General features: G+C 28.9%; 1 protein-coding gene across 6 annotated transcripts in view; it reads left to right on the top strand.

Moving 5' to 3' along the window:
- The window catches only part of p (WD40 repeat domain-containing protein pink), a 91,306-nt gene extending 67,819 nt beyond the window's left edge, over nucleotides 1-23,487 (top strand). For 5 of the 6 annotated variants that reach the window (XM_067265407.1, XM_067265332.1, XM_067265458.1 and 2 more), the window contains 9 exons: nucleotides 2,975-3,139; nucleotides 9,314-9,427; nucleotides 11,638-11,742; nucleotides 11,837-11,949; nucleotides 12,032-12,356; nucleotides 14,800-14,875; nucleotides 14,953-15,015; nucleotides 17,115-17,280; nucleotides 18,890-23,487. In XM_067265407.1, coding sequence (XP_067121508.1) covers nucleotides 2,975-3,139; nucleotides 9,314-9,427; nucleotides 11,638-11,742; nucleotides 11,837-11,949; nucleotides 12,032-12,356; nucleotides 14,800-14,875; nucleotides 14,953-15,015; nucleotides 17,115-17,280; nucleotides 18,890-18,966 — 1,204 coding nt within the window. In that variant the 3' untranslated portion in view covers nucleotides 18,967-23,487. Of the gene's footprint in view, nucleotides 1-2,974; nucleotides 3,140-9,313; nucleotides 9,428-11,637; nucleotides 11,743-11,811; nucleotides 11,950-12,031; nucleotides 12,357-14,799; nucleotides 14,876-14,952; nucleotides 15,016-17,114; nucleotides 17,281-18,889 lie in introns of those variants that run through there. The other variant, XM_067265576.1, reaches the window with a different exon arrangement.
- Nucleotides 23,488-23,506: the final 19 nt, after the last annotated feature.

The following is a 23,506-nucleotide window of genomic DNA, read 5'->3' as shown; positions in this document are numbered from 1 at the left end:
ATTTATTCCAAATAATTTCAAAGTATTTTGAGTATTTGTAAAATTTGTTTTATAAAACCGTGTCTTGTTCTATAATTTAGACTTGATAAACACTAATGTTGTGTGTTTTTTCTTCAAAGACACTTGGCAAGTTTTCTATCAGATATCTTTATTCGTTCTCGTTGATACGGTACTCTGTCTGTACACGTTTCGGGCCCTGCCCCTCCTCAGTCAACTGTTGATTATCTTTTTTAAAAAAATGTAAAATCTTGTTAACTGTATACATTACGGTTGTAAGAAGTTCATCGACTATAAAAGGTGTATTATAACTTTAAAAGTTCGCTGTAAAACATAAAAATATATTGCAAATATGAAAGATTTTTAAAACTGTTTCCGCCCCCTTTTTCTCTTCCACCCCTCCTTGACGTTTACATTGGTACGGCCAGTGTTGCCACGTATGGCGTTCGCCGCCTTGTGGTCGTTTACCAAAACTTTTTTGCAGGCTCATTTTTTCCAAAAGAAATTGTTTTTTCCCAAAATATTTTAATTTATAATATATTAAGCCAGTTGTCGTTTATTTTAAGGCTTAGGTTTTTATTTATATTGTCTTTACTTTTTATAATTTCTATGGTTTCTTTAAACTTCCGGTTGTACGTTAATTTTTCTTTATGCAGTATTTTGACGTTATCTTTGTCTATGTTGCAGTTATTTAGAGTACAATGTTCGTAAAATGCAGAATTAATTCTATTGTATTTTAGAGTCTGCTATATGTTCTTTCAGTCTAATTTTTACTTTTCTTTTTGTTTCTCCTATGTAATATTTTTTATTTTTGCAGGTACACGGAATTTTATATACTGCACTTTGAGCTTCGGTCGGTATTTGTTGGTTTTTTAACGGGTTCGAGGTTAACAGCTTGCTCTCCATTTTTTGATATGTTGGTGCTAATTTGTAGTTTATTCTTTTTATTTCTGTATTGATTTGTTCATATAAGCCTTTGATATAAGGAAATTTAATATATTTTGTTTTAGTTACTTGTTTATTTTGGTTAAGCGTTTGTGGGTTATTAAGTTTGGTTTCCCATCGGTTTAACAGTCTTTGCGGGAATCCTGCTAGGAGAAATTTCGTTCTTAATTCCATGAGGTCTTCATATATGTGTACTTCTTGGCTTGTCCGGTTTTTTATTTTGTCATATTCCATTTTATATATATTGTACTTGACGTATAACGGCATTTTTGAGTGGTATCTAATTGTTTCTTGGTTAGAACTTGGCTTTTTGAATATTCTATATTCTAGATGTTGTTTTAGTCTTGTTATTGTAATATCTAGGTAATTTATTGTTTGCTTTGTTATATCTTCGTTTTCTATTTTAAATTTTATTGCGTTGTGTATATCATTTACTTGCTTGTTAATTTCTTCTATATTAATTTCTGTTTCGTCGTATATTATTAAAATGTCGTCAACGCATCTTTTGTAAAATTTTATGCCTGGTATGTTATATATTATGTTATCGATATCTATCATAATCAGTTCGGCTAGTTTTGGGCCGATCACCGATCCCATGCTTATTCCTTCTGTTTGGGTATAGTATTCTTCGTTGGTTTCGAAGTGGACGTGAATTCTGTTAAATCTATTATTTCGTTATTGACGTTTAAATTATTAAGTTTTTCTTCTATTATGTCCCAAGTTATTGATGGATACATATCAACTATGTCCAGGCTAGCCATTCTGTACTTGTCTTTTATATCGATTTTATTTAGTTCTTGTATAAGTTTGTCTGCGTTTTTAATTGCAAGTTGTGAGTTATCGTATTTTTTAAGCTTTTGTTTTAAAAATAAAAAACAAAATAAAAATAAATAAACGACAACTGGCTTAATATATTATAAATTAAAATATTTTGGGAAAAAACAATTTCTTTTGGAAAAAATGAGCCTGCAAAAAAGTTTTGGTAAACGACCACAAGGCGGCGAACGCCATACGTGGCAACACTGGCCGTACCAGTGTAAACATCAAGGAGGGGTGGAAGAGAAAAAGGGGGCGGAAACAGTTTTAAAAATCTTTCATATTTGCAATATATTTTTATGTTTTACAGCGAACTTTTAAAGTTATAATACACCTTTTATAGTCGATGAACTTCTTACAACGTAATGTATACAGTTAACAAGATTTACATTTTTTTAAAAAAGATAATCAACAGTTGACTGAGGAGGGGCAGGGCCCGAAACGTGTACAGACAGAGTACCGTATCAACGAGAACGAATAAAGATATCTGATAGAAAACTTGCCAAGTGTCTTTGAAGAAAAAACACACAACATTAGTGTTTATCAAGTCTATATTTGTAAAATATTTCTACATTAAAAGAATTTAATATTTGAATTTTTAAATGTAATATTTCTGGTATTTAGGATATTTGAATATAAATATCAATATTTCGTATTTGATTTTTCCAAGTACTTAATGTGTGCATATCTAGTATTTGTATTTTTAATACTTTTTTTTAGTAATTCTTTATCTATGTTCTTGAATATTTAAATATTTTGTTTATATATTATCCACGTATACCGTGTTTATAAATAGGACTTACAAGACAAAATATTTATTTATAGGACAATCTTTGTTTTTACCTTTGAAAATAAAGATATTTTGTCTTATTTTTGACAGTTTTCCTCCTTTTTGCTAATTTGAAACTACACCAGTATAATAAGTCTTATTTATAAATAAGGTCTACATGGATAATATATAAACAAAAATTAAAACATTTTTTAGTATTTTGCCCAGTTTTAGTCATAATTAACAATGACCAGAATGTTGACAATTGACAGAAAATAAAATGTTTTTATAAAGATTAAAGTATTTATCAAATATTTTATGAATTAAATTACTCTTGATATAAAATTAGTATCATAAATTAAAACATTAATAATTTTAAAAATATAAATAAAACAAAAATGCACAAGCAAATTATTTGTTTTAAGCTATATAAAAATATTTCTTTAGACTCGTTACAGCACATCCTGCCAAAGTAATTGAATTGTGTGTAAAAAGAAGTCATCAGGTCGCACCAAGAGATGTTTTGTACTTAGCCAAAATCTCTGGCTGTTATCCAGAATTGTTTATGACATATGTTGGTCAAATTCTTGAACCGTTTCCTGTGCTATATCAGTAAGTAAAATATAATAATATTGTTTGAATTTGTTTTTGTATTTAACTTTCATTTATAATTTTTGGCATTTGTGATATATATTTTTATACTACTAAAAAATTTTCTAAAATCAAAATTTTAAATTATGAGAGATTGATTTTTACTAATTAATTTGGTGTATTATATTGCTTAAATTATTATTCATAATAGTGAATCGATTTTGTTTTCAGTTTTCTATATATGATATTTAACTTGTCATGAATCATAACTAATTCATTTTAATAAAAACAATGATTTTGAAACATTCAGAGAATTGTATAATTTAATTGTATACAGAATATTAATATTACTTGCATTCATTTTATATCACACTACATAAAATATGAATTATTATTATAGAATCAAAATTGGAAATATTCAAATCAGAAAACAATTATTAGAATATATAATAAACATTAAATCCAGTTTTTTCATTCACGATAGAAATATTTTTTAATTCTCTCTTATTTTTCTTTTATTTTTCTTTCATTTTCCTGTGACCTTGATGTTTTAAATATCTTGTTTGTTTTACTCATTCCTTGCTTGGTACAGTCACTGTGTGTCTGTCTCTCATATGGGAAACAGTCAGTTTAGGGAATCGTTTTAAAACCAGATGCCTTTTTTGACAATCTTCTCTCTCTCTCTCTCATTTGAAACTGATCAAAGTCTTGCATTCTGAATTGAGTAGCTAATGGCACTTAGTGACCCTATAAAGTAAGAGGTTGGCATTCTTCAATTTCAATGTCATGTTTTGTCAAAGCTTTCATTTTTTCTGGATAATTGTGTAAGAGAAAGAATTGTATATTAAAGCTTAATAATGACTTGTGTATAAAGTCACTTCAAAAGTCTTGTGTATTCAAATTTTAGAAAGTATTTACTTAAATGAGATTTCATGAAACTTGTAAGATTTATGGCAATTTATTCCTGATTAAATATATTCTGTGATTTTACAAATTAAAAGGAACTAAGAGTGATACCATGGAATTTCTGTAAGAAATTAACATCTTGAAATTATATTATTTATAAACTTAGTTATCTTATACCAGGTCAAAATGGAGCTGATTTTACCGTAAATATTTAAGTAAAAGCACTTATTTAAATAAATATTCTTGTTAACACAAAATTGTTCAAATAACAATGTATAACATCATCAATAATAACAATTTTGTTTCTAATTTTCATTTGTTTACTCCCTTTCATTTTATCAGTGTTTAACAACATTTTATCTATCTCTTCAAATGGAATCTATCATAATCATTAGTGTAAGAGACCACTGATAATTTTACAAAACTTCAGTAACATTTAATTATGTAATAAAATGTTTTTATGATATGTATTTAATTCCTTACGATAAGCTTATATTGTTATATCTAATTTTAAAGAGATAAGAGAGAATTCAATGTTTTCTAATATTTGTGATACTATTGCTTCTACTTGCCACTTCAAATGCTGGTAAAAATTGACTGAAATCTTCTTGAAAAACTTATTTAGATCAATATATTCTCATGTTATATGTAATTAATCACTCAAAAAATCAACAAAGTGAGTGATTAATGTCCCCCAATGTTGATCATGGTTTTTTAAAAACATGTAAACTTTAAGAATAATTTTTTTTTCCTGTGTAAATTTGTGTTTTAAAAGTTAGAATATCTTTTTGAAGAAATTAAGCATTTTTAAGTGAAAGCCACACAGAGGTTACTATTTATTTTATCATTAATGCACCTGAGGTACATTGTAATTGTTATCTTTAAAGATAATCATGTATCTGTTTTTGTACACTTACCTTACCTCACACAAATATGAATTGCTAGTTGATTGTCAATTGTCTTTATTAAGCAGGAAAGAAAATTTTTTGCCCAAATTTTACTTTCTTGGCTGTTACACATAACAGAAGGAAAGTATGGCAATCACATAAAAAATGATCTCCCCAAGATTTTTACAGTTTTGGACTCAGGACCTTGAAACATCAAGAAATGCAAAACAATTTTGGGGGGGTTTTCTGTATGTATGGATGTTTATGTGTGGGGAGCATGATTTTGTTCACCCTGTTTGAAGTTTAATAACTCCTGTGCTTTATGTCAAAATTTTTGGAAATTTTGCAGGGAGGTTTGTGTATTAGGGAATTTGTGCTATTCAATTTTGGTGATTAAAGGCTGAGAAGGTGAGGAGATAAAGGGGGTCCTGTCATATCTCAAGTAGGGTCTAACTTAATGATGATTTAATCATTATTAGCATTTACAATGTTTTATAAATATCATTTTATAATAATTAAAAGTATAAAAAGTTCTTTTTAATAAAATATTGTAACAGATGGCACCACCAAATGTTGCTGGGAAAATTAAGCAACTCGTTACTGGATTTTTTTCTAGGTCCCTCAGAAACAGTTTCATTGCATTTCTTTTATCTGATGAATTTGTATATCAAAAGCTGCAATGTGGTATTATTATTTATTTTTTGATAAAAAGAGTTCTGAAAATATTCAAACAGCTGTTATTGCAGCAGAGGATTGTCAACAAAACATGGCATCCATGTAGCTTGCAAGTTCATTAGATAAGAGAAATCAGTCATAGAGAGTGCCAACATCTTGCTGTATAGGACTGCTAATGGCACTTCATTCTTTCCATCATCTGTGGCCATAGTATAGTCAAACTTCCTAATACTGCCTAACATTGTGACCTAAAATTAATATTTTCATCAAGGGCTAGTCATTGCTCCTACCTTGAAGTCTTATATAATATAGTATATACTATAAATGGTTTTATAACATGTAAATACAAAAGAAATATGAATTTGTAAAAAGAGAGACAAACCGTAATTATTTACTAGAAGACAGTAGGGTATGTTCACAAAATAGAATAGCCCATAGGATGTTTTTGTAAATAGTCAAGGTCATTACCCGAATGCCCAATTTAGTGCAAATGTTTGCAAAAATCACCAGATGCAAGAAAATAAAATTTGTTCATTCGAAAAATTACAAATAGGACATAATTCCATATACGCTATACAGTATTATTATTCAGATAATGATTGCTGATCTAAACTAAATTCATAGGCCATTGATAGTTTTGGGGTCGTCTTATAGGACAGATATATGCTAAAACTATAACCTTCGATGAAAATTTATACATTGTCTTATCTGAAGGTCGTCTTATCCACCGAGATATACAGTATATGTTAAGGTGATGCTTTAACGAAATTATGTCTCGTGAAATTATTTATAAGTATAAGTTGTTAACTTGACTTTCAGTTGAGCATGAATTAATTTGCACATAAATGATAGATTAAAACATTAAATGATTGATGGAATGATTTTGGGTGAATATGGAAATTATGTACAGTACATGGAATAGGTTTTGTTTGATATTAATATACAAAACAAAAACTTTTTGAATAAATTTTTAATAGCAGTAGACTCCTGTTAATTTACACTCAAATTTACACCTTAAACATTTTGAATGAAAAGACCATTTTTGGATGCTACAGAACAAAAAAAAAAACTGATTTTAATTATACATTAACACCATAAGGCAAACAGAATAATTTTTAATCAATGAGAAATACAAAACAGATGTACAATACTACAAAGGCTCCATATTGCCCAGAAGACATGATAGACAAGCAGTGCAGGATGACCATAAACTATTCTAATCATGACAAGTTGATTCAGAATGCTTTTAAATTTTAATTTATTAATTTTAAATTAAATTGCTTTAAATCAATCTTTAAATTTCAAAACTTGGAAAATAATAATGATGTACTAATATTCACTCTTGATTCAAATAAACAGGAAACGACCACAATCATATTCTGATTACTAAGAGAATTTTACATTGATTTAAATAGAAATCAGATAGGGACTACTATCCAGTTTGAATTAAGAGGAAATTTAGATTATATATATTTGAATTAATGAATGTCTACTGTATTTACAAATTTTTCTGTTAAATTACATTGAAGTTTAATATAAGTCAAAGTGGAAAAATCAGAGAAAGAAAATGAAAATTTCTTCTTTATTTATTTATTTATTTTTTTTTTTGAACAATGTTCATTATTGTGTATTGTTATGAAGGATTTTTTCATATAATGATGATTATCTTTCTCATTTATCTTTCTTATTTTTTCAAATAAGAAAGATAAAGTAACACATTATCTTACACATACTGTAATTGCTTTCTTACACAGTGGTACTTCACACTTTGAATTTAATTTATTTCAGGAGGTCATTTGAAGTGCAAAACAATTTTTTCCATTAGAAATAATGGAAGGTGAATTAGTCCATATCCAGACTGAAAATATCCATTTTGATAGACTTAAAATAGCAAATATACATAATTTAAGATAAAATTAACACAATTAAATGTCCTAATAATAAATTAAAGCATGAAAATATGTAAATACTGTATATTAAAATGAAAATTGCATTTATTGCTCACCACAATGGACATTGGCAACTTAACATAGATAGGTGATTTAATTATAACTGTTGTAAAATTTAACACACAGATAATGTAAGATTTTATTTGTTGTTTAGAAGTTTACTTTACAACTTGAGTTTATTTAAGCAAAATGTGAAGTAAAGAGTTTAATGTCTTCAGATAAAAAGCATATCAAACATATTATGCTTTATGACTTTTCAAAAGGATATAAACTCTGTATAAACAGTAAAAAGCAATTTTAACATGTGAGGAAGATACTCCTAAACTTTGACTATGTCAAATGTAGTTTAAAAAATTCCATTGGAAAAATTTTGAACTAAAATGTAAGGGATGCCCAAAAGCTGTTGGCAAAGAAAAAATGCAGGAACCAAAAATACACACCAAAAATAAAGCAAAAAATTACTGAAAACAGACAAGCATAACGTGAGAGCAAGAGACAAGTTGGATACACGACAGGTTGTGTTTACGTTTCAAGCACATTTCTTCACTGCACATGCTGTTCAAATTTTGAAGCATTGTTCAAACTCCAAGGTAAATTTTTGTCGCATTTGTGTTCAAGTGACTCACTTTGAACACTGAAACATTTGAAGTTAGTAGTTTGAAGTATGAGGTACCACTGTATTTAAATTTTGTGTTTATTTCAAACACCAAGTATTTTTGGGTTATTCAGTGATTTTTCAATGTTCTCTCTGAGATGAGTTGGTCAAAGCACTTAAATGTTCAAAAAATAAATATACCCTTAGTTTAAGCATAAATTTTTTTTTTTTTTTTTTTTGTTGTAGTTGTTAATATTTATAATTATATAAAGTTATAAATATACATATTAGGTCACTATATATTAGCACAATATATTACGTGCTTTGCCATTGATTGTCTTTAGCAGTCCAATCTATTATATTGTATTGCTTTGCAACATTCTACACATTTGTAACTTATAATTTTTTTATAAACAATATCTAATTATATAATAAATGTACATAATATCAAAAACTTTTAATAAAAAGCAATCACAAGACAAAAAAAATTGTAATATAAAATGATGCAAAGCAAATTAATAATAATAATAAATCTTTAAAAGTAACCAAACACTTAAAATCATTCATTCACATACCATGAGATGTAAAATTTTTTCTCTCAATTTCAGAATTTTCTGGTTTATAAGTGAATATCTGAAGATGAAATAATTTCAGTGAACTTAAGTATTTATCCACGTAAAAAATTATACATGTTATATGCAAATGTCCAGTGTTATAATCTAATGATTTAATAGTGCTTACTTTACTTTGTTGGATATTTATTCTTAATTTATAATATCTTTTTCTGCAAGCAAATTGTTGGGAAATTGAAATGGCTTTATTATAAATTATTAGATTTTAAATGACTTAATCCTTTCACTATAGCAGTTAGATCTTTTAAACTTAAAGGACAATCTGCTGTGATACAAAAAAGTAAAATAGAAAAATTCTCATTCTCCCAAAGTTGTGATGAATTTAGTAACTTTGGTAGAATAGTTTGGGCAGAGAAAAATCTTATTTGTATTTTTATTCTGAGAAAACAGAATTTATGCAAAATAATTTTTATAATCGTTAAATATTTAACAGGATTAAAAAAGTAATTGGTTTAAAGTTAAAGATTTACAGATAAAATTTACAGTGATTTACGTATATTATAAGCTGTATGTTAATATTTGTTTTATAACAGTTATATTTTATCTGTTAGTGCCAGGTTGATGGATAGATTGTTGCAGTGTGAAGAAGTAAAATGGGAGTGGATTCAAAGTGTTCTTAATCAAAACATCTCTCAGGAAATAAAATGTAAATGTGGCGCACCAAGGTAATTTTCAATAATAATAATAATAATTGTTATAAGTGTTACGTTTGAATGGCCTGATGACTGAAGCAGTTAAGGTGTCATTCTACTTCTCTGGAGATCCCTGATCAAATTTGGACAAGGTAGTTGCTTAACTATATAGGAATATTTCATGAGAGATCTGTCCTTCATCACACGGCTTTCTCTTTTGGGGGCCCAACTGAACTTATGATTGGAATGGAAAAAGATCTTTAGTGCTAATGAGACAATGTGTTTAAAACTGGAAAAAAATTTATAAAGATTACAAAATTAATTTACAAAATAAAGTTTAAAGAAAATTTCACAACAAATATATTTAAAATAAGATATATTTGCTATTACAGGCACTCTCTTATTTATGAACAGGTTAGGTTCCTGAGGTTTTGTCATAAGAAAACTAATGTAGAAAGTGCAAGTGTACACAGAATAATCACTTATTGTTAGTGTTTGATCCTTCAATGTACTTAATAGAATACTCATTATCGTTATGCTTATTTACCTGCTCACTACTGCTTAGTATGTAGGTGTTTCAAACATGGTTTTTTTTTTTCCTTATCTAATGCATTTTAGTTTTATATTGTCCAGTTTAGTTTCCAAAAGAATGATATTTCTTGCTTTTATCTGTACTGCTAAATTTACTATTATGTTTCGGATGCATTTTTGAAGCATTAATTGTAAAAGTTCATATAAATGCAAACAATAGTGAGAAACCATTACTCCAAAGTTATCGACTTCAATGCCACTTCATGAGGGACAGTGGAAACTCAGAATTTGCACGAAAATGGAAAATTATGATACACATAGAAGTAAGTCCACATTAATTATTTATTAAAAATTTATTATTTACTACTGGCCAAAGACTGACTCCAATGCCACCCCAAGAGTGACAACAGAACTTCAGAATCCATGTGAAATTTTTAGATATATGGTCAAATTGTTCATAAGTTGAGTGTTTTAAGTAGGGGAGCACCTATACTTTTTAATAGTTAAACTTGTACTTACATAATGAAAATTTTTTGGCTAAGGATGTAACATACCACACGACACAAAGGCGTTACACAATTTAGGGTTCAATTCAAGTACTGAACTTAATGGGAAGCAAAATATAATAATCCAAAATAACACTTAAATATTATTTTGCATTTTTACTTATATATTAGATTGAACAGTATTATTTATATAAACAACAATGATTATAACAAAAATTAATTACTGTATTAATAAGTATATACAGTATTTCAAATATTCCAACAATTATATACAAAATAAATAATCAATCAAAGAAATAAATTCTTTTTTGTATAATCAATCAAATCTGCACTAAAATAATTAAACAAAGATTGAGCTGATTGCTTATCAAAGAATGTTAAACAGTTTGCTTTGACAAAGGTCATGTCCATAGATTACTAGTTTATATAAGTCATAGGATTCTTTCTTTTCAAATTTATGTTTTGAAGGTAAAAGTTTTATGATCATTTTAAATTGATTTAAGTGTAAAACAAACTGTGGATCATTCAGAAGTCTTTTGACTTAGTGTGTTTAAGTGCAAATATCTATTGTGTCAAAGAACCATCTACATCACCCAGTATAATTTCAATGTTTTTTCTCATTTTCTAAATTAAAAATTTAAAGAATTTCAATAATAAGTTGATTATAATTTATATTATTTTTGCTAAAAATAAATGTGTATTGAGCTTGTGGATTATCCTTGTATTTGTATATAATGAGAATGAATTTGTTTCTGGTTGCTAATTAGTTTAAGGATCATGAATAACTTGGTTTTTTTTTTTTTTTTTTTGTCTCATTTGAATTCAGTCAGTAAAAATGAATCAGTTTAAATTGAGATTTGCTAAATAGAAATTCATTAAATTAATAGGTTGCTATAATAATTTTCATCAAATATATAGTATTTATAATGAAGGATGCAGCAATAATTTACAAGCCTAGTGGATTAAAATTTCACAATGTCTAAGATTTTTGACTCTTTAAATGTTGTAAATATGAAGCAAAACTTTATTAACTCAGAAAAGAAAAAGTTTATTAAATATATATATATATATTTTAATTCTAATTCATATGATGTCATTTTTAAAAATTAGTTACAATTTTGTGTTTTACAAATGTGTGTTTGTGTGTATAAATTAATATATATTATTCAAAATTACAATGAAATCTTTTACATTAAAAATTCATAGGCCTGGATCCCATCTTTGGCCATGGAAAAATAGTGGTCTTTTGCAACATGTTTTAATTTCAACTCTTCAAGATGAAAATATACTTGAATTATGTTTTCAGAAAGGGTAAAATTTGATTAAAATATTAGAATTTATTTATATTTATATATTTTTAAATCTTACTCTTTGTCTTAGGTAAATGGTTATGTTTATTATTTAGATTTTGGCCCGGGTATCTTCAAATAGTAAAAAAACTTGGTCATCAGAAACGTCATTTATTAACTATTCTTCAGTTAGCCGACATTGATCTTATTTCTGTACAACATGAAGCAGGTAAAACTATATAAAAGCTTCTGTAATAATTATTTCTTATAAAAAAAAAATTTTAAAGATTTTTTTTTAACTTAAAATGCAGGTTATATTCCTGAATCTATTGATGTTTGGAAAGAAACTTTAACACTTATTTCGAAACAACAAAATAAGAAAGATGTAATACTGTGTTTGTCTTGCGGAGAACAATATTCGTGCAAAACTCCTTTTGTATATTTTTCTGATTCTGAGCATGAAGAAAAATGGACCGTTACTTTAACATGGGAAAATATTGCTAAAAAAATGCTAGAGTGCCTAGGACCATCAGTAGCTTTATCTTTACTACAAGAAGTTGAAATACCTGCTGGTTCATTATCAACTATATTCTACAAAACTTGCATCCTTACTCATGTTATGGATCAGCAACAGAGGTAATTGAACAATAATTTTCAATTATTTTAAGTTTTTTAATATGAATTTGTAACTTTTAATATTACCTAAAATAATTTGGAGAAAATTAATAACAAACATCTTAAAATATGTAGACACTGCTGAAAATCAATGAATTCAAATGCAAACTGTTTTATAAATATCATAGGTTACACTTTGTTGCCTTGAATTATATAAAATATCTTCCTTCTAAGATTTTTCAGTCATAATTTACTTGATATTATCTTTTGACTGCACTATTTCATTTTTATAATAAACCTACTTCTAGGAAACATTGCTTTCAACAAATGAGTGAACGATGCTATTGTAGCTTTATATATGTAGATATAATAAACGAGTAAAATTGTCATTCCAAACTTTGCTTTACTGGTGTTTGCATCTTTATTATTTTAGTGCCTTTGTGATCCTACAACTCATTTTCAAGAACATTAATGGTGAAAGCTAAAATTATGCTTTCAAGAATCTATATACAAAATACACTATAGCAAAATCTGTTTTCATTTCATTAAGGTACAGTACTTGCATAAAAATTGCATTTTATACGAGATTTTGGAGCTCATTTAATGTAGATTAGTCCTATTGCAATAATGCTATGTATCAGGTTTGATGTGGATGTTTACATTTATAGTCCAATTGCATCTTATTTACTGTTTAATTAATTTCATTTAAAATAATTAGAAGTGAAAATACACCCAAAATTTTTCTATTGCCGTAATTGTACTCCTGCCTGTAATTTTAGCTATTGAATTCATATGGTATAAAAACATTACTGAAAATAACTTTTTTTATGTTGGCATTTTTTTATCGATTGCCTATTATTATTTTAATTTTAATTAATTTGCTAATTAATTATGTTTAATTTAATTAAACATGATTAATTTGCTGACCATTAATATAAAAAGCATAGTAATTTAGACTTCCTAAATGGGAATAACATATACGTACTGTTTTGGATAAATTAATTTTGAAATTTACAGACTAGGGAGGCAACTAGAATATTGAGATCAGCCTGTAAGATTTCTAGATGATGATTATTAGATTATCAGCATGAGCTGAGTTTAGAATTAACACAAGGCATAGCAAGATCCACATAAGCAATAAAAAACAGGCTACTTAATTAAAACTAATCCCTGTAAAATTCTGCACACTGGTGAGAACTCACCAAGGTTCCTAGTTTAGCTTTGCAGGAATGTATAAAAAGTGATTATTTATCCAAGTTCAAATAGTAAGGAAAACATCAGTGCATATACATAGATATGAAGTTTGAGAATAAAAAATAATATTTCATATTGGGTAGAGACTAAATTAGCTGTGATAAAATGAAACCAGATGCTGCAGTGTTAGGTGGAATTTAGTCTTTTCACAACTGGATAGTAAATGTAATTATAAATATACAAGTAACCTCCATATAACATGGCACTTCTGTAGCACAGATTCACTCTAACATGGTTTGAGTATTGGGTAAAACCCTCATACAACATGAGATGTAATAAAAACTATTAAAAGCGAACTTTGTCTAATTTGAAAATAGGGAAATCCCTGTACAACAGTTCAATAAATGTGATAAAGCTTTTAAGTGCGAAAGATACCTCATTTGATATTTTTCATTCAAGCACATACGTACTATCAGATTTTCATGCATAATTTTCATTAACTATTAGTACTTAAGTACAGTATGTAAATTTCTTTTCCTGCCTTCTGTCGATACACGTAGTCCTTCTTGATGCTTCTGCTTTTAGTGTTGCCAGATGTTTTTCCCTTATTCCATACTTGCTTTATTCCTTCACCGGTTTTTAGGCATTGGACTGCTCCTCCGACTGTTGGGACATTCCACACTTGTACAAGTATACTTTAAGACTTTAATTGTGTCTCATTTTCAACTACGTAGATAAAAAAATTTTCAGTTAATAGTGCTTAGTGATGGCAAAGAAAACATTGTTTAATTTATATTAATATGTATCACTTCTTAAGAAAATTTTAATAAAGATATTTATCTTATTTAAGAAAATATAATAGCATGTTTTTTAATTTTTGGAACCTAACCCCTCTTTTCGTACTAGTTCTTTGTTTTGCATAACACAGCAATTTTTTGGAACATAACTCCCGTGTTATACGGGGGATACCTGTAGTTTGAAAATTTTCAGCATAGATATGGGTCTATAAGATGAAGATTTTCCTTTAGAATTGAGACAATAAAAGAATACTTTGGGAAAGATACATGGTTCTGGAATATTACCTTGTGTTATATTAAGTTCATTTCAAGTAATTTGCTCAAATTAGAAAATTCATTTAGTTATTGGAAATATTTATTTTGATTTTAAAACTGTATATAAAATTAATTGATGATTAATAATTAATGATGGGTTAGTCATATTTTCTTCAATAAAATTGTGATTAATAATTACATACTTCCAATTATTTTAGTGCCTTATCTCGTAATATGTTAACATGTTTAGAGAGCTATTTATGGTCAAGAAAACCAACTTCAATTTCACCAGAAGTAAGATTAAAGATTTTTAAATAATTAAAGTTAGAATTGGATGTTCAATTTATATTTACTTTTTTTTCTCTTTTCAGGATTACCAAATGTTTATGAAGGAAAGACAAAAATTTCTAACAATGTCTGAACAACCTTCATCTGTAAGTTTTTTAATTTTCATTTTAATTATGACAGCAAATTAACAAATAATGCTGTTTTTTTTTAAATTTTGAGTTTTATTAATATAATCAAAATGATTATTATTCTTAAACCGATAAAGATTGTTTTGTCATACTTATTGCAATTTTTGAAATGAAAATAGGTTTTAAGCTTTGTCATAAAAATTTTAAGGATATAGAAACCATTCACTTGATAAATGCTAAAGCATCATTCAAATGATGTGGATTCAGATCACCATATCAATTACTTCCAAAATTTTCAGTTATTAAAATTCATAAGTAAAAAATACTTACAAATAAACTATTATTTAATCAAGTTTTTCACAATATGGCAGCAAAATAATTGAATAAAAAAATTTTAATCTTAATCATTTATTGTGTTTTCCTTGGAAATTTATTACATGGATGAGTCAAAAAGTAACCTTATTATGAACATTAAAAATTTTAAATCTCATTGGAGCAGCAATAATTTTTCACTGTCTCCAAGCATGCAGATTCAGCATGCTCAGCTACACCAGGCATCACACGAACTGTGACGTCAGCAGACTTTAACAAAGATGACAGCACCCTTACAGATCTTCTCCAGAGAGGAGCAGTTGTCCACTTTTTGATTAGTGAAGTTACTGGTGACAAATCATGGGTTCATTACTTTCAGCCAGAGACTAAGCAAGCAAGCAAGGAGTAGCAATGTTCCACACCACTGAAACCAGAAAATTTTCCACAACTCCTTTGGCCAGCAAGGTAATGCTCATGCTTTTCTGGGATCATGAGGATCCAATTTTGGAACATTATATTCCCAGAACTTTATCAGCATATTGTGACTTGCTTTAGAATTATTTGAAACCTGCAATAGTTTGTGGTTTATTTGGTTCTAATATACTGTTACAGCATGACAACATGTGGCCATACACATCTCATTTTGACAGTCCAAAAAATTTCAGATATACATACAGTGTCTTCCACATCCCACTATTTGCCTGACCTTGCACTAAATGATTATCAGCTGTTTGACCAATCAAGGAGGATTATTGGTGGAAAAAAATTCAGTACAGACAATGAGGTGAAAACAGTAGTGCATGAGTGGCTGTGCAGTCAACCAAAAGATTTTTTTTTGTGGAATCCAAACACTAGTGAAGCACTAGTGCACATGTATTAAACATGGTGGGGATTACTTTGAAAAGTAATGAAGTGTCTTCATTCATATGTGTATATATATTTCGTCAATAAAAAAAAATGAAGGTTACTTTTTATCATTCATCCTCATATAATTTCTAGTCTAAATTTTTTGAAATTCTCAGCTATAACAACATAACTGTTGTTATAGTTATTTTCATTTGGAAAAATTTTTAAAAATTAGTACAGTAATTCATTTATAGATCAGATTAAACTAAACCTTTATCATCTGAATTACTCTTTTAGAAATAGCATTTCAGATCCATCTAGAAACTTACTTTGTATCTTTGATATTTGATGATAATTATTTGCATTGGTTAAGTGGATTTATTCTACATATGGAATGTTTTTTGAAGATTTTATAATTCACTACCAAAATTCTAAATTAATTTAAAATAAACAATGGAACATTGCTGTAAGAAAATTTGCTCTGTTTTTGCATTTAAATATGCTATAATTGATAAAAATAAACATGAGTAATTTTAGTTTATCCTTAACAATATAAACTTAACTGTATATATTACAATTAGAGCTGTTTATTAAAATCACTCTTAAAATCTTTGATAAAATTTTCATATAATCAATAATGTTTCTTGCTATTCAAATTTTCGTGTGATTCATAAACAGTGGTGATGATAACAGAATAAAGAAGACTGAACTGGACTAAATTCATACAAAACTTGTGTAATCAGATATAGATAGCTAAAGCCTCAAACTAATGAGGTAGCAAATTGTAACTTTATAGCAATAATATCATCATCAGTTTCATTTCTTTAGATACTGCCATAACTATGAATAGTCTCAAAGTTTTAATAATTTCTTAATTCTAAAGAGTATAATTAATGTTTTTAATTATAAAGTTATATAAATTCTTTTTCAATCGTCAATAAATAATCAACTACTTGCAGTCTCACGACACCAAGCCTGTATATAGACAACAGAGTCATTATTTAGAAGAACCAGAAAGTCATTGGGGTGTAAGAACTCAACTTCTAGGATGTTGTCCACTATGTGGAATATCTCTTACGGCTCATTTAGCTTCAACTACAAGTGGAATTACAGTTTGTTCCTGTGGTCAGTATTTATTTACTTTATATTTAGTTAAGCCGATTATATATTATAAGAATCGACTGGACGTGTTATCATCGAAATTGGTCGACGTTACCATTTTAATTTAAATTTTGTGAACTTAAATTTTTGTCAAATCTGGCATCGTTTATCATAAATGTTTCATTAAAGGGTTTCAATCGTATTTTTAAGAATTTTAAACAAAAAACAATTCAAATCTGATATGGTTTAACCTCTGAGAATCTTTGCAACAAAATTACAATATGATGATACTAAACCAGTTACAGTGGAACTTCGATTATCCAAATCCAGAGGATTCCAGGATAATCCAGAAATGCATTTTTGTGTTCTGGGTGCATAGAGCACTGCGCATTTTAGTTCTATGAACTATACAGTAATGCAATTATTGTATTTAAAAGTAAAGGGCTGTCCATAAATGACGTCCATATTGGAGGGGGCCCTGTTATGACAAGTCAGACAGAGTGGAGGGACGAGGTTAAACTTGAATGGACATCTGTTTTCATAAATTTTACACAATTTTTACATTTTATTATAAAGTGATAAAGATTTTGAGGGTGGTTGAGTTTTGCTGGACTTCCGAAGAGGTGAGAGGTTATGGAAACTTGGACAAACTGAGACAATTGGGAGTAAAAATTTCAAGATAAATGCGGACGTAATTTATGGACAGCGCCAAAATTTGCTCGAAATCTAATGTAAAGTTACGTATGACCTAGTTTCGCGGCACTACAGTCAACCAAACTCTCCACCTAACTGGAAATTCGTTGCATAGTAATTTCCAGTTAGATGGAGAGTTTAGTGTCTACATGGTATGTACTGTACTGTACAGTACCATATATACCATGGTATGTACAGTACCATATATAATGCTACACATTTTAGTTTTTTTTAACCATTTCAAATAATCCAGGGTTTTGGATAATCGATTTTCTTCTTTATATTATATATGTTACAGTCAAAACCCGTTTTTAGTTAGAACGCGTTTTAACTAGTTGAAACTAGTTTATACTGGATCTAGTTTCTACTGGTCTAGTTAAAACTAGTTTTAACTCAAATTCATTTTTGACTAGCAGTCAATTTTAGTTTTAACTAGACAAAACGGGTTTTAACAAAGACATCCAGTATAAACTAGTTTCAACCAGTTAAAACGCGTTCTAACTAAAAACGGATTTTGACTAACATATATACATACAATATGTTCATAAAAGATAATTAGTTATTCCTTTAACATTATTGAAATGTTTCGTTCCCTTTGTAATAATTTGGGCTTAGGCTTTCCTTCAAAAATTATTTTAGAGAGTTAGTTCAATCAAAATCGGCAATGAAATTTGTCGACAACACTGGTATCTTGTATAAAATTATAAATATTTACAATTAACGAAATAATTTAATAATTAAATAATTGAATTCTATTGTTATCTTCTGGACGATAGGTTTTAAAGACAAATAAGATAAAATTTAAATATATATATGTAGCATTAAAATTAAGAAAATTCTTTAATTGATTTATAATCAGTTTAATATTTGAAAAATTTTAACATAAACGGTTCCATAATTTTGTCACGTGAAATGAAATGTTTACCTCTGTCTCGAACAGGTCACGCATACCATTCGGCTTGTCTTCCAGAGGAATTTTGTACAATGTGCTCTTCGAAGAAAGGCAAGGAAAAATGAGATCACGACGGTGTCCATATAAATATGTAGCAAAAAAAAAATTTCTTAATTTAACAAAAACAGTATTTTGTGCTATTCAAAAATTCCATCGACGTCAAACTGCAAATCCGTTATTTTGACAGAATTAGATTCACGGAGAACGAATTTATTCCCACACGTAATTATGTAATTTTTAATGCTCAACTAGGATATAACCACGATCAAACGTTTAAAACTCCTTTACAAATTTGTAAATATAGAATTACATTAATTATGCAACGTATTATCCAATACGAATATCATAAACTGTACATGTTGTAAAAAATGATTTCACCAATTTATTTTAAATTATTATTATTATTATAATTTTTTTATGAATTTTCGTATTTTAAACTAGAATATATAATTTGCTCCGTATTAATTTATATATATATATAAATATTTATTTATTTGTTAAGCGATGTGGAGGGTTATTTATGAGAAGGACCTAAAGATTGGAGTCGTACGTCCCCCCCCGTAGATTATATAAATTTATCGGACGACCGAATGATCGAAATATTCACTGACCGTTTTTGCGGTGGATTCGAATCACCAGCTCTTTTGTATCGCTTACGTCCGTAGCAATTTTAACACCAGTTTTAAGGTTTGGTTTAGGCAGTGTTATCCGTAAATATCTTCTCTGGTCTTCGTTATACGTAAACGTCGGCCAATTTACTTTGATTTCACGTGGGGTGTTTTCTAATGCCGGCACCTTTTCGATTTTGCGGATGGCATTAATTTTGCGCACCCACTCTTAATCGTTTCGATTTCTTTGAAAGCCGTCGAGTCGATACGTCCAAGTAGAGTCGAAAGTTTTCTTACCCGTGGTTTACGTGTTAGTTAGCCTAATTAAAGTCAAAGTACGGTGTGTACGTCCACGTAGCACCGGCCAAATTTTGCCAAAAATTTCCTTTCCATCTACTTTTAAAACAAGTTTTCTAGTTTTAGCTTAGTTTAGTCCCTATTCGAAAAGTTTTTATATTGCGAGATCGGCCACCGTATTTCCCGTGCGGTCAAAGTATTTTTCAAAATTAGTTTCGTGTGTGCGAAGGATTTACTTTTCATCCACGTCTCCTGCCATAATAGAATTTCGTTGGTTAAAATTAAATTACAGAATGTCGGGACGATCCAAGTCACAATTCTAATTTCTAAATTCTTGGAAGTGGGGTTTGACCGTACGCCGGAAGAGAAACGTCAAATGTTTACCCCGTTGTCTTCTGTATTATTTTAACTAAAGCAGAACTGGCAAATCTAATCCTTCAAAACTACTATTTTATCCGGTGTTTTCGTTTCTTTTTTTCACTCGTTACATTCGTATATGTACACGTCCACTCTAAATATACCTAATGAAGGTTACTGCAAACCAGACTTGGATCCGAGATCTTGCGGCAATGGAATTATGCTAAGATTGCTTATTAAAGAGGCTTTAATAAAGCCGACATGGTGGAAATGGCTAAGTTATTTGGCTGGCTTAAAAATATTGACCGCATACATTTCGTCTGGAAATTTCAATGGGTTAAAATTAAGGAACTTTCCGCCAAACGGGCAGAAATTCTTCAGATTTCTGCCAGTTTGGCCGAATTTCGTTAATACTTTTGGTGGTTCTCTTCCGGCGCGGTGTCTCTTCCGCAGACTCGCGTTTTCCAAATGTCCAATCGAATAATTGAACGACTTTCGTTTCGAGTATTAAAAAAAAAGCGTCCCGGTGGAACCAGGGAAGCCGAGAATGTTTCGCAACACTTTGGGGACCGGCCATTTTTAAAAAAATCATTAGAATCGGTAATTACGCCTTTCTTATATTTTCGTACAAATTTTTGAAAATTAGAAGAACCGAAGATTGCTTTTTACTCGCCAATCTGCCAAAAAAGAAATTGCGTTTTTATCGTTTGAAAAGTACAAACGACCAGAGAATCTGTGTATATATTCTCGCATATTATGATTTTCCAATTTTGGTCATTTAAAACTACCTCAAATCTATATTTAGCCGTTAGATTAAAACGTTTTTAAATATTTTACCTGCGTTTACAAAACGGACAAATAGTCCCGGGGGCGAAGGAGCCATCCGTAAACTCTGCGTGTTTTTTTTCTTTCTTTCTTTTTAATTTATGGAATAGAGAGAACGCAGAATTTTGGTCTCCAAAGTGTTTTAAGATAAAACGGATTTCTAAGCCCGTCTTTGTTTTAATCCGTTCGATTTAACATTAATCGTTCCCAATGTTAAAAACACGAATTTGCTGGTACTGTACACTGGCTACAGATAAGAAAAAAGTTCCTTTGCCCGTTAATTTTTGCTTTTTCTGTACGCCTATAAAATACCTTTACGGTAATTATACGTAATATCTATTGGGATTTCCTGTACTAAAGAACGATTCTCTAAGTAAAATTGTTTTGCTGGTCGTCCGAAGTAAATGCCACAAAAGATCATTTCCGGAGACATTTTTTTAGCCCAGTCCGTCTTTCCATTCGGAGGTACCATAGAAAGCCTAAGAAATCTTCGTCCCACTTTTCCTCCATTGCCCATTCATATTAATAATAAAATTTCCGGCTAAGTGTCCTCTCCTATAAATTCGCATTTGTCTCCCGGAATTACCGTAAATAGGTTTGGTTTCGTTTTAACGTCGATTGTCGTTTCGATATTTTAATTTGCAAAACGACTCGATATAAATTAGTGTTCGCGTATTGTATCCTAAATTATAATAATAATACACTGGGACGACGGCCGGTTCTTCATTTTGTTTTGTTGCCGCCCTGTTTAATCCCGGATTAATTCAAATTTTAACAAAACGGCAATTATGGATGATTATTTTTAATTCTTAATTGCGCCTAACTTTTCAAATCGCCCGTCGGTAAGATTACTTCTTTTGTGGCATTTACCGTCGATTGTTCGTGCACAAAATTACAATCGACGTAATAAATGCGTTCGACTTAAAGCTTTAGATTTTTATGCAAGAAAAAAAAAGTTTAATTATAATTAATTTATAAAACGCACGACAATTGTTAACAATGTCGAATTTAACAAGTAACGTAATAAAATTAGACATTTAAAGTCGAATTCGCAACTATTTGAAGAAAAAGTCATTATTATTAAGCATTAATGACGACTGCACTAAATTTAATATAAAATTACGTCAACCAAAATAATCGATTCTATTTTATAAAAAAAAAAAAAAAGTAAGCCGCAGCATTTTCTAGAAAAGAAGCAAATAAATTTTGAGTTTAATGCACAATATTAATATAGAAAAATGATTTTTAAACTGTAATTTCGGTTTGATATTAACAAAAACCAGAAGTAGATACGGATTAGACGACGTAGATGTATCGGTTTAACGATCGAATAAACTAATAGCGTTATATATAATATAAATAGTCGTAAATCGAATGTCTTTTATAATTTGTTGAACTTTTTATATTTGATATTTCAATTTATTGCCGCACGTAAATTCTACTAACATTCTATCGATTCGTTCTCTCTCTCGCATCGCACCCAAAATTAAATTCGTATTAATTTAAATCTCGGTGTAAGTACACGTGTGTGTCATATATTATAAATCTCGTGCAGACACTGCATATTTTTTTTTATATATATATAATTAACTTTTGCAATTATTCGATGTTTAGTACAAAGAATTTTGAAATTATTTCAAACTTTTATCACGGTTTGTGTAAAAAGTTAGGTGCAAATTAAATCTTGTGCCTTCCGAAATTTTGCCAGTTCTTAATAGAGTTAGTGGTGCTTTTATGGATTTTTTCCCCTTTTACGGAGTCCATTTACAAATTCTGCTTGTACAGTTCGCACTTGTTATTCTACAGCACCAAATTGTTAATATATATTTCTTCCAGTGTGTTATCGTGCCAATTGTTTTTGCCAAATTTATTTCTGCTCTCAACTTTGGTCGAATTTTTATAATTATCGAATCTTCTCGTTCTTTACCATGTGCGTGATTTTAATTCTTTGTAGATAAGAAATTCGCCAGTACAAAAATTTTCTAGTCACTTGGCAACTTCATTCGAAGCGTTTGAATTATTTGACATATACGAAATCAAATAACGCAGGAAGGTTAATTTTATAATTGTAAATTGTGCGTCACGTGTGCAGAATTTTATTTTGGGATTTAACGAAAATCGAACCGAGACAATCATATTTGATTTGATGGCAAATTACATTAGAGTCGTATATGTATATATATATTATACGTGTAATACTGTATTTGTATTCCAAACGCATAATTGTTAATTCGCCGTTTTGTTTGTTTCCGTAGCCAAGCAATAAAAATTGTATTTTTTAATTACGTAATTAAATCTTAAAAAACTGGCACTTTCACTCGTTTTTACAGAGACGAAATTGAGCACTGCCCGAGGTTTCAAACGATTGTTAAATGCAAAACTGTAAATACATTGTGCATTGTATTTTTTGTTTTTTCCTCTCTTCCCTTTTTTAAAATCTTGCTTAAAATTTCTTTGTAGAATCGATCTTTGTGAAGCAATAAAGTGTTCAGGTCTTAACGGAGTATTTTATTTTGCA

This window comes from Centruroides vittatus, unplaced genomic scaffold (genome assembly GCF_030686945.1).
Source record: "Centruroides vittatus isolate TY-2023 unplaced genomic scaffold, ASM3068694v2 contig_10, whole genome shotgun sequence".
Lineage (NCBI taxonomy): Eukaryota > Metazoa > Arthropoda > Arachnida > Scorpiones > Buthidae > Centruroides > Centruroides vittatus.
Note: the sequence above shows the minus strand (reverse complement) of the source record. Positions and strands in the feature narration are given on the sequence as shown.